Below are 12,305 nucleotides of genomic sequence, written 5' to 3' on the forward strand. Positions count from 1 at the left end.
ATGCTTAAAGCATACAGTAGGGGTGGGAGCGGGCAATCCTGTCTCCTCCCTCTGTCTAGGGGGAATGGGCGTGAGCTAGTCTCATTAACCTGCACTCTAGAATGTGGGTATGAGTAGTTGGCCTTAGTCATATCAATAAACGCCCTCCCGAAGCCAAATCATTCGAGCATGCGGACAAGGAACGACCAATTCACCCTGTCAAAAGCCTTTTTGGAATCCTGTCCCACGAGAATCGCCAGGGGTCTTCTGTTAAGTTACCTTTTCTATCAGATGTAGTTTCCTGCGGATATTTTCGTGGGTCTGCCTACCCTTTATGAAGCCCTTTTGATCAGGGTGGATTAGCTCTGGCATCAGGTCCTCTAGTCTAGCAGCAAATATTGCGGAGTATAGTTTGGCGCCCAGATTTAAAAGTGCAATGGGCCTGTATTAGGCAGAGTTCTGTGGGTTTTTGCCTACTTTTGGGATTACAAGTATCCTGGTTTCAGCCATTGAGTTTGTTACCGTGGGCCCCTCCGCTATCACGTTAAATAGGGAGTGGAGTTGCTGAGTAATTTCTGATGCATATGTTTTATAAAAGTGAGCCATCTGGTCCTGGGGACTTGTTAGGCTTAAGTGTGGCTATCGGTTTCCCTACCTCCTTGTCCGTGATGGGCAGGTTTAACTGGTCATCCAGGTTGAAGGGACCTGGGGCATCTCGAGTGATAGCAGGTACTGTTTCTGTGCGACTGAGTCTGCGGGTGAGCCTGTGGGTGAGCTCCTTATAGAACGTCCCAAATATGTTTGCCTTGTCTTTGTCTGAGTATACTACGTTGCCCTCTCTGTCACATATGCCCCCGATGTATTCCTTCTCACTTTTTTCACAAAGCTATCTGGCTAGGTGGGGTCTCACCATGTTCCCCTGAACTTAGGAGATCTAGCGGAGCAGGGTGTATTCTGCCCTTTTGGTGTATAGCGCCGTGATTTTCCCTTTCAGGGCGCTTAGTTTACGTTATAGGGCCTGGGTGGGAGTCTTTTTGTGTTCCCTTTCTATTTCTTCCACTTTACCCTCTGTTTGTTCAGTGTAGAATTTAGCTAGATGCATTTAGCCCGAAGTACCCCTTTAAAAGCGTCCCAGTTGTTCAGGGGGGGAGGTTGTGTGTGGCTGATTTTGATTGAAAGAATTCTTTGATTGCCGACCGTAGTTCCTCGCTTAATATCTTATCTCTAGTTAAGGAGACAGGGAAGTGCCATCTTGGCGGACCTGGTGGGGTGCTTCCCCAGGATAGGCAGATATGGCTGTGATCTGAGATAGTAATCAGGAGAATTTTTGCCGCCTGGAGAGACCCCAGCAGGTTTTGGCTTATAAATGTGTAGTCCAACCATGAATAAGATTGGTGTACGTGAGAGAAGAAAGGATAATCTTTGGTGGTAGGGTAGTGTGTTCTCCACGCATCCTTTAGACCTAACAACTGTATCGTCTGTTTAATCCCTTTGGGGAAGCTGCCTGTGGATGTCCTGTGGGGATGTGTGCTATCTATTTCTGCTTGCCATGTTAGGTTAAAGCCCCCCCAGAAGAACTGTCTGGCCTTCTGCGAATTCACCCATCATGTTTAACAGGAACGCCGGTTGTCCTGTGTTAGGTGCATATGCCGATATAAACGTGCATTGTCTTCCCCCTCAATTTCCCCTTTACCATAATCACCCTGCCTTCCCTGTCTGATTTTATGGCTTCAGGTTGGAATTTTGTAGTGTTGTGGAACATTATTGGTACACCCTTCTGTTTTGTTCCTGCTGAGGATCTTAAATTTGGGAGTAACTTTTGTGGTGGAGCTGTAGCTCCTCGGATCTCTTTAGATGTGTTTCTTTAAGTGCCACTATATCAAAGTGGTGATCTACCAGATATTTTCAGATTTTCTGTTGTTTGAGTGGCCAGTTTAGACCTCACATTCCACGAATTGAAATCATCCTGTCTCTGGTCCAACCACCCTCCTTGTAATCAGACCTATTAGTGCTCACTCCTTGCCCCCTCAACTTTCCTTCCATGGGGATCTCAAGTAACCCTGCGACTGACTCTGTCGCTAAGCCACAGTACTATTGCATGTCTGCTCCCCCCATATGTCCACCACCTTCCCCTATGTGACCCCCCCCCCCCCCCCCCCCCCCCCAACATGTAAAACAAATAACTAAGATTAACCTGAGCTGGGCGGCCCTGGGGCCCCCAGCCAAAACATCACACAAGGTTGAGGTCAAGTTGGGAGGCGGATTGGTCAAGGCACACAGCCTCTGCTGTCTCTTGTGCAGTTCAAAGGTAGCCTAAGAAAGTATTTCCTGGACAGGGACCAGGTGTAAATGTAGACCGTAAAAGTCTGGTACTGGTTTTTTCCATCACTCTTGATTATTATTCGTCCCCCTGGTTCGTCGTAGAATGTGAAGCTCCCTGCCTGTAAAGTCTCCACTGTTTCTTCTCTGGTTGCCGTTGTCTCTCTGTTTGGGATTGTCTCTTTGGGGATCGTACGCTATTGGAATGTCGTGTTTCTTTCAGACTCTTTCCCTCTCGAGGTTCCAAGTCTGTCCTCTGGATTCGGGAGCCCTAATAATCCTACGCCCTCCTCCAGTTCTGTGATGTGACGCATTTTGTTGTTAAATTCGAAAACCAACTCAAAGGGGTACCTCCATCTGTATTTGATGCTGTCCGCTCTCAGTTTTTTCGTTATGGGCCTAAAATGATGTCTCCGCAGTAGGGTGGATGGTGCTAGGTCTTGATATAGCATGCATTTAAATCCTTGGAAGGTGATCTAGTCTTTCTTCATGTCTGCTTGCAGGATCGCCCCTGTACTTTGAAGGAGTGAAGCATGACGAGAATGTTGTGTGTGCGTCTTCTTTCTCCAGTCGGTTGGTTCCCAGCGCGCTGTGCCATTTTGATTTTCATCTGGCGTGGCCCAAGAATTTCTGAAAATAGCACTCCGATGAAGGTCTCTAAGTCCGACCCCTCTGCTCTCTCCTCTAGGTCTCTTATTCTAATGTTATCTCTTCGCGACCTATTTTCCAAATCTTCATTTTTTAGGAGGGTCATCTGTAATTGCGTTTGAAGATCTTGCAGTTTGTCGTGGGTGGCCGTTGGCGTGTTTGTCAAGCTCGTGGGTATAGGCCTCTAACTTTATCACAATGGAGTCTGCGTCCTGCTGACGCACGAGACGAGCACCACCGGGACCCTTCACTTGAGATCTCTGCAACACAGACGCACCCGCCTGTGTCATCCTCCTTCATCGTTTCAGCGTATCTACGACCCATGTACTACCTGTCGACCGGGTTGGAATTATCACCGGTTTCCCGCATTATTCATTAACACCTTGTGCAGCCCTGATGAGTCACAGGTATCACAGGTTTGACAAAACACTGGCGTTGTATAATTTTGAAGAAAAGATCAACGTAAAACGACGTGTTTATTACACGACCGGTGTCGACCTACTTTGCTGTGAACACTTACAGTATCAATACTTTTTATTATACGTGTGCCCAGTACATGCTATAAGGTTTTGTGGACTATTGGGAGTAGTAGAAGTTTGGTTTTAGACGTGTTCAATTTAAATAAATAAATAAAATAATACATTAGAGACCTCCTCCATCTTGTATAATGCAGAGCTTTTACAAGATCCTGATTAATAGAATTGGCCTGGCCTGAGGGTTTGTTCAATCCAAAAAAAAATGTGTGCGGTCTGCATAAATTTAGAAATTGGTATCCAGATCATGAAGGACCACTACTAAGAGCAGCAAGTATATATTGAACAGTAATGTAGTTAGAATTAAGTCCTGAGGCATGGCCTATTCGAAAATTTTGGGATTCACAAAAAAGGATGATTTTCCTAGTTTGACTTCTTTTGTCGTGGAAGGATTGAATCTATTTTAGTTCTGTGCCACAGGTACCCATTTCTTTTGGTATAGAATTAAGAATGGTATGGTGAACAGTATTGAAAGCAGTGTAGAATTCAAGAAAGACGAGGGGACCAACCTCCTCCTTTATCCATCGCTCTTCTGAGCTCGGCCGGGGCTGAATCGCGCCTGGTGTAAATCAATATTTCCCCTGTTAGTGTGTTAGCCAGAACCCTGACCAAGTCCTCCAAATCCTTCACTAGGCGGTGGACTGAGTACATTTACATCCCTTAGCTACATTACGGTGTTGCTTGAATACTTCAAAACTATTTGCCTTTTTGCCCCAATCTCTATACTGTTTACCTCTTTCCAAGTTTACCCACGAGTGGCTCCATACCAATAGAATATGGGGTGCAGGTGGCAACACGAGGGAATAGATCTCCCCAGGACTCGCCTTTTTTAAATTACTTCAGCTGTTCCAGCCTTTGCTTTTCCTATGAGTTAAATATGCACCAGTCGCTAGACTGAATAAGGCATTTAGGTGTCTGCACATAGACCATCACTACCTGTGGCTTTGCTTCCGTTCGCGTTCTGAAAGAGCCCTAATGTTCCACTCTTCCAAGCAGGGTTTTTATGTCACTGTAGGTAAACCTTGTCTATGTTTAAACAGCAGCATTCAAGGTATCCAGTATCTCTATTGTAATTTAGTTACTGTGAGTGTGAACATAAGTCATTTTCAAATGTCATTTATACCCACATGTTGCCTTGTATTGTTAGGTAACATTAGTATAGTAACTCTTAGGAGTTCCCCTTTGTGCCTTGGTAACCTTATCAAGTGTATTGGTATACCTCATTCAATGTATGCCTCTCCATGGGCAACTCTTCCATCATCTATGGGTTAGGCAGAGCCTCTTTTTCTAATCTCCATATCATACAGCTATTTCCAGTCCAAGCCTAACACACTATATCTTTTTTGCACACACTTCTACTAGCAATAAAAGTTTTCCATCCTCCCACTCGATACTCCACAATGTTGTATATATATAAGGTTTTCCCAAAATAAATCCTGGACTTTTCAAGGCCTCTACGTTTAATGTCCAGGTTGGAGTATATGCTTTTTTGCTTCCCCTAGGTAAAGGTTGTTTTCAATGTTGTGCGGTTCAATGATGCACTGTAGCTTGTATGACTTTTCAGTCTTCAAATTCACGGCTATGTAATATGTAATGCGTTCTGCTTTATAAGCCATGTGTTGCTAAAGAAAAGGAATCTACTTTCCATGTATTGTGTTGTACTTTCTATATATCAGTTAAGCAAGCTCTACCCATAGCCTTTGACAATGTATCAAAAATGTTTGGTCTTGTGAATGTTTTCAGAGTGGCTGTAATGTTTCCTGCAGTGTCCAAGCCTTTCTCCTTAAAATTACTCTGTTCTTAAAGAGGAGATAACTTTCTTACCAGATCATCAAAAAAAAATAATCACCTGTGTGGGACATAAATATCCAAAAATCAAACTTGGTGACCTTCAAGCAGCCCATATAGTAGCACATATCTTCCCTCCAGAGTTTACGGTGCTTTGCAGGTTGTGAAAAGCCTCTGCCTAGATTATGAAGCTGGGAAAGTTGCCCTCTCTATTTGTTAGCCAATATAAAACAATTGGGAGCCTGCAAGTGTGTGTCTTGAAGGAGTAAGACTCTTCCTTCTCAAGTACAGGGAGTCTTCAACATACCATTTTAGATTTTTTTAAATAAACATTCCAAGTCAACAACTGAGTACAATCTTGCATTCGTCTCCCGATAGATGTACACTTTTGTTCATTTGTACATATGTGATGTTGCCTACAGTCATCAAATCATGGGATATTTATTTAGCGCACATATCACTCTAAAGACTCCTGGCACTAGTGGATGACTCTGAAGGTAAGTTTGGTTTGGTGCAGTTAGAGGCCAAACAGCCATGTCTTTAACTTCCTGCGAAAGCAGTTATGGTCATTGATGATGCATAGGTGTGGGGGCAGTTTGTTCCAGAAAGCCAGGGCAAAGAAGGAGAAAGATCTCCCTACGTTTGTGGTAGTGCGAATTCCAGGAGATACGAGATGTGCTTGGTAACTAGATTTGAGAGTTCTGCCGGGTGATACCAGCTTGACTTGTTAATCCAAAAGCCCGGACCGCTTACGTACATATTCTTGTGCGTTAAGCAAAGAATCTTAAAATGTATTTGTTTTCTTACAGGCAGCCAGTGTAAGAGTTTCAGGTTGGTCGACGGGGATCTTGGTGGAAGAGTAAGTGTTAAACTGGCTGGGGTGTTCCTCAGAACCTGCATCCTTGAAAGAAGGTTTTCATTCATGGATGCCAACAGGGCATTACCATAGTCCATGAGATTGATAATCCGTTCCTGGACTAAGGGTTTTCTCACCTCCGTCGGAATCCATTTAAAAACTTTGCGCAAGTTAAGCATGATGCCAAAGCAGGAGCTAATTGTCTTATTAATCTGTTTTTTCATTTAAATGTATTGTCCATTCGGAAGCCTAGATTCCGGACCATCTGTGTTGGAGTTGGGCAGGGGCCAAGACTTGAGGGCCACCAGTCATGTGACCAATACTCATGAGCCTTGCCATAGAGCATTATCTCAGTTTTTCCTCCATTTAGTTGCAGATGGTTCGGGCTCATCCACTTATCAATGTGGGACGTGACTTAGTTTCCATCGGGTCTGGGCCAAGAGTGATCAAGATCCGAGAGTCGTCGGCATACAACACAACATCAAAACCATAGGATCTGATCACTTTGGCCAATGGGGTCACAAATAGGTTAAACCGTGTCGGGCTCAAAGTGGAGCCCTGTGGCACTCCCATCCTGACTGATCTGCTTCACAAGATGGTGTTTCCCACCTGTACTATCGTAGTTCGATAACTTCTGAGCCACTGTAGGGCCTTCCCCCTGACACCAATCTCCCAGAGCTGGCGTTCAAGGATGCTGTGGGAGATGGTGTCAAACGCTGCTGATAGATCTTGCAAGACGTAAACTTCTGTAGGAAAATATCTTTCTTTATTGTTTAACTTCATATTTGTTTTACTTCATAGGAGTAAAAGTTCCTCGTAATTTTCGTTTATTGGAAGAACTTGAAGAAGGCCAGAAAGGAGTAGGTGATGGCACTGTAAGCTGGGGCCTTGAAGATGATGAAGATATGACACTTACAAGGTGGACGGGCATGATTATTGGGCCACCAAGGGTTAGTGACATGACTTTTTCATAACTTGAGTTTAATTTTGGTAGTTTAACAGTTCATATTGATGCCTTTAATGTAGCTTGTTTTTCTGGTCTGGAAATAGGAATATAAATGCTTTCTAGAATATGTGTAATGTAAATCTGACTGCAAAAAGGATGTGTTTTTGTGTGCCTGGTAATTCAGTAAATATAAAATATGGTTTCTGATAATGCTCTGAATTTTTAGAAATGGGGCCTATGTTTTACTAATGGGACGTGCAGAGGCTTCAAGTCATTCATTCACAGTGTGTGGTAGGATTTAGGCTCTCCCCGGGTCTTTCCATCCTGGGAGTTCTAGTGTAATAAAGCAATCTCACAGGAGGACTTAATGATTCAGTGGAGTTACTAGTATTCCCCACTGACTACATAACAGGCCCCTATACATCAAAGTTCATGCAGGGAATGAGCATGGCATGAGCAGTGTTATGCAGGATTTCTGATGGATACTGCAGATTCCTTACCTGTTTACTATCTCAGATGAGAGACCAGATCCAGAAACGTCTGACATGATGTGCTGGTAGGTGGTGCCAGATCGATCACAATTCTGGAAGTGAGGTCTTAGTGATGCCACTAGAGACAAATATCAACCACCCTAGCTCCCTGTGAGTTCATTTTTTCACATGCCTTTAGACCTGATCCACAAAGGTGGTCACCCCCTGACAAAAGTCAGGGTTTAAGGCCTGTCATACCTATGGTAAACAAAAGTCCATCACAGACCCTCATGACTTTAGTGCCTAGGCTCTAGACCTTCTCCTCCTTTCTGTGAGCAGTGCTGCAGCAAGCTGTACGTGGGCTGTGACCATGAAGACTGACTTTCTCAGTCCAGATCAAGGTTACAATCTTGTTGTTCTCCATCATCGAAGTCTTGGAGTGAGAAAAAAAGCTGGAAGAAGAGGACAGAGTCCTCAAGACGTCAATAAAATGAGATGCAAGTCTACTCCGCATACCTCCCTCCTCTAGTATAGTGTTTATCTTCAAAGTCTGAGTTGGTGGATTTCACCTCACACTCTTCCTCTATGCAGTGTGGCACATGTTCCAGCATGCTTCGTGACTCCCCAACCCTCGCCAACCCCATCCCCTGCCCCCAAGCCGTGCCTTTTGGCCTCCTGGAGAGGAGTGGGGCCATGTCTGGGTGTCCGTTTGTGGGTTCTCCCCTGTACTTCAGCTTTCCACTCTTTCAGTTAGGAACTATTAAAACACTGGTCTGAGGCATACTGACAGTGAACGCCATGCCCCTTCTCCTGGTACCGATATTGGCGCTGGCCCTAACACTGCCACCGGCATCTCCATAGCCGTCTCAGCTGAGAAAGGCTCTTCTGCAGTAAGCACTAGTGTGCCCAGTTAAGATCGATTGTTCAAGAAAAATAGCTAACAACGGTTTAAGAAGAGGAAAATAGGACTGGTGGAGGTGCTTCACATCAAGTTTATGGGCAGAGGATGCAAGAGCTTTGTTGCTCCTACTTTGATCTTCTGCAGATGCCAGGAAGACAACCCCAGATGCAGATGAGTGGTGAGTAGTTGTTCCTACCTCATTCTTTGGAGACTGCTGCCTGCCTGGCACTGCAAAATACCAGCGGTCTGCACACCTCCATGGATATTGACGTAAATCCGCCTTTTGGCCCGACCCTTACAGAGATGGCAACATTCCACTCAGTGTGAAAGAAGGCAGTGGGGCTGTTGGAACTCACCTTGTCATCAGTGAAGCGGTAGTCAAAACCTTTAAAATACGTCATCCAGTCCACAATTTAATCAGTAGAGACACTTTTATGCATTCTTCAGCGCTGTAATGAACCCTGTCAAAAATTCATGCGACAGACCAACATCTACCCCTACAGTGAACAGATCTGTGGCACAGAGACACAGATCGGTACAGGAGATCCTTAGTTCCTATTGGGCCACCCATCGCCAGGAACTCTTGTGGTTCAGACATCTTTGTGTGGCAGGCAAACCCAGGGTCAGTTACAACACACCCACTGACAGAAAGTTGAAGAAGCTAAAGGTCCTTGGCAAGAAGTATTAGGATTACTTAAGGGGCAGGTAAATCATGGTCAGTATGTGTATTAATAGAACAATAATGCGGAGTGCATAGAGTCCATGTTTTAAGTTGATGACTGTTCAATTTCTGCGAGAGTCTCAGGATCATCATCATCGGGACACTAGAAGATAGAGAAGCCTGAGGAAGGAATAATGGTTTGAGATCTCTTACTCCGTTAATGGTGTGTACTGATTGCACTTGGATCTGGACCCAAGGGCCTAGAACACAAAGTGCCAGGAAGTGATGGCTACAGGTCTCTTGCTCACAAGAAGGTGAGTGCCAATCGCACTTTGATCATGGATTCGAATTCAAGAATACACAAGTCTTGTCGAGTGGACTGTCTATTCCTCAATCGGCCACTGACTTGCTGGGCTTTGCATCATTCCCGCTTGCATACCAGGCAGTCACTTTAAAGGCTGCTTCATTGATTGTTTTGCCACCATTTACTCCATGGCCTTCTCCTCCAAGTGTTTTGTTGAGGCACATTCTGATCAGGAGTGATCACATTTGTGCTTCACTTATAAGAGAGCACTTAGCACATTCTTGCACTAAGCACCCACAGGGTTGCTGTTTAATGTTTCTTTGACTTTTTTTGTACTTTGAGTAAAATACCATTAAGATATAAATGTATGTATTGATGGTTTATTAGGGACCACAATGTATGCCCCAGTTCCATAGTTATTTCTTCGTTTCCCTTGTACACCTAATATTCGTTTTTACACTGGCCTGATTGCCAGCAATTTGTAGGATACACTAGCAACAAGGACAAGGGGGTCCAGAAGCGGAATTTATTCTGCTGGATAAACTTGAACAATCAAAATGTTTGGACTCCAAGGTAAGAAAGGATGGCCATTTTGCCCTTTATGTACTCTAGGGCCTCTTGGTTTTACCATTTCTTCAGACCAGGGAGAAGGTACAGCTGGAATCTTTTCAACAGGTGAGGAATCTGCAGGTAGAAGTATCCGTCAGGAGAAACCAAAGCTGCTTACCTTCGGGAACAATCTTTCTGATGAATACTCACCAATCCCACCCTCCCCGTACTATACCACTTCAGCAAAGTGGTCCAAGATGGTCATTTTGGTTCTTGACACACCCTTAAAAACAGGACTAGACACAGCTGATCATAAAAACAGAACTGAACTCAGTTGATTCAGTGACCAGGGAATGGGCTCCTCTATTTCTCTATGCAGACATCCCTGGCTGACATATTCTGACTTTTTGGGGGATTTCTCCAGGCTTTTCGCCAGCTGAATTCAGTTTTGCCTCAGTCAAACTATCCAAGTGTTTCAGCAGTAACAACAGAATCTCTTCATTAGACAAAACAGATATTTAGGATCCTTACAAAGACTGTGCTAAGTGTCACACATCAAATTTCCTAGCCATGAGGAAGACAGTCATCGAGATAAGGCCCCCCCTAACAAGATTGAAATGTGTTGGGAAGCGGTATTGAGGGTGATCAGCCCCAAACTGAAAGACAGGATAACCCTGCCAGTAAAACAATCCAATCCCTAATGGCCTATTGCGCTCTTTATTTCAAAGATAAGGGAATTTGATAAACTGATTGTCTGTGTTAGAACTGGCTATTCCTGGTAGGCTAAGGCTGACGCCAAAGCCAGGCAGAAACCACCATTCTAGTCAGGGCAAGGAAGTCACACACCAAGATAACCCCTGCTCACCCCCTTGGTAGCTTGGCACAAGCAGTAAGGCTAAACTCAGAGGCAATGTGTAAAGCATTTGCGCCAGCACACAACAGCAACAACATACTAGGCACACCACATAAGGAACTCCACACAAGGTTATATTAAAATAACTTTTGTATGGTCAAAACACATCAGATAAGAGCACACAATATACAGGGTGCCAACTGGCACGGGCAATATTCACAAGGGATTATTTACAAGACAGGGCCACATGGGCCACTGTCATAACCAACACTTTTTAGTAATAGAAATACTGTCAGAAATTAGAATAAAAGGATATAAAATCACTGTAGCACAAAGTAACAGTTAGAAATCACAACCAGTATCTACTGGCAACAGGTAAGTACCACCTACGCAACCCTAAACACCTTAGAATGTCACACAGGGAACCAGGACCTTACTAGGACCACCTGTACTAAAAAGAACAACCACCTAAGTATCACACAGCATTTAGGGGTCTAGGAAAGAACATATTACCCATGGTGCATAAATATACATTCAGAGGAGTAGTAAAAGGAAACACATGATGCATAAACCTACACATTCAGCGGTGTTGAGAATAAGGCACATGATGCATCACAAATACATTCAGAGGTGCAGCGCAAGAAGACACATGATGTAAAGCATTCAGAGGTGCAGCGTAATGCAAAGGAAGACACATGATGCATAAACCTACACATTCAGAGGTGCCAGAACAATACAATAGCGCAAAAATCACATGATGTCTAAAAACATTCAGAGGTGCAGGAATAACACATGATGCAAGAAAACACATTCAGAGGTGCAATAACCATACAATTGTGCAAAACTTACATAAGCCACTACCTGTGGCAGTCCCTAGGCCAACTGGCCTTGTTGGGGCTAAGACGCCCTGAGTCTCAATGTCAGGGTGCGCTGCCATGCAGCGCCAGTCTCAAGAAAAGAAAGCCTAAACGTAGCAGCTGGCACTAAGTGCTGCGCACCTGTGAAGGCCTGGCACCACTGTGCCCTCTCTGTCCCACACATGGACTCTCTCCTGAAATTGCGCCTAAACGGTGCAGCTGCCCACTAATTGCTGGGCAGCTGGAGAATTTCAAAACTGCGCCAGGGCCCTCACTGACCCTTAGGCGCAAACTGCGCCACTGCTGGAGCCACACAGGCTCTGTCACCAACCACGTTGGAGCCACACAGGCTCTGAAAACGACAATGGTGCTTTCACTGGCACTAGAACTACACAAGCCCAGGAGGGGACGGCCATCGACAATATGGCCCGAGGTGTCCTGGGAGCCATCTAGGCTCCTTAAACAAATATGGCCTGCGTTGGAGCCACACGGGGCTCAAAAAGAAAACATGCCCCACTGTTGGAGCTCCTCTCGGGGGACTCAGTAACCTATGCCCCCAAGAGCCCTCTCAGGGCTTCACACACCAATGTGGGCAGTTGGAGCCTCAAGCTCCGTTGAACGTTGGGGCGGCCCACTGCCAT

The 12,305-nt window shown here is 44.9% G+C and overlaps 1 protein-coding gene across 2 annotated transcripts in view; it reads left to right on the forward strand.

The window, feature by feature from the left end:
- LOC147659236 (ubiquitin-conjugating enzyme E2 variant 2) overlaps nucleotides 1–12,305 on the forward strand; it is a 189,681-nt gene that overhangs the window by 46,039 nt on the left and 131,337 nt on the right. For both annotated transcript variants that reach the window (XM_086951866.1, XM_086951867.1), the window contains exon 2: nucleotides 6,925–7,073. In XM_086951866.1, coding sequence (XP_086807992.1) covers nucleotides 6,925–7,073 — 149 coding nt within the window. The remainder of the gene's footprint in view (nucleotides 1–6,924; nucleotides 7,074–12,305) is intronic.

The sequence above is a fragment of the Lissotriton vulgaris genome, unplaced genomic scaffold (assembly GCF_964263255.1).
Source record: "Lissotriton vulgaris unplaced genomic scaffold, aLisVul1.2 SCAFFOLD_1809, whole genome shotgun sequence".
Lineage (NCBI taxonomy): Eukaryota > Metazoa > Chordata > Amphibia > Caudata > Salamandridae > Lissotriton > Lissotriton vulgaris.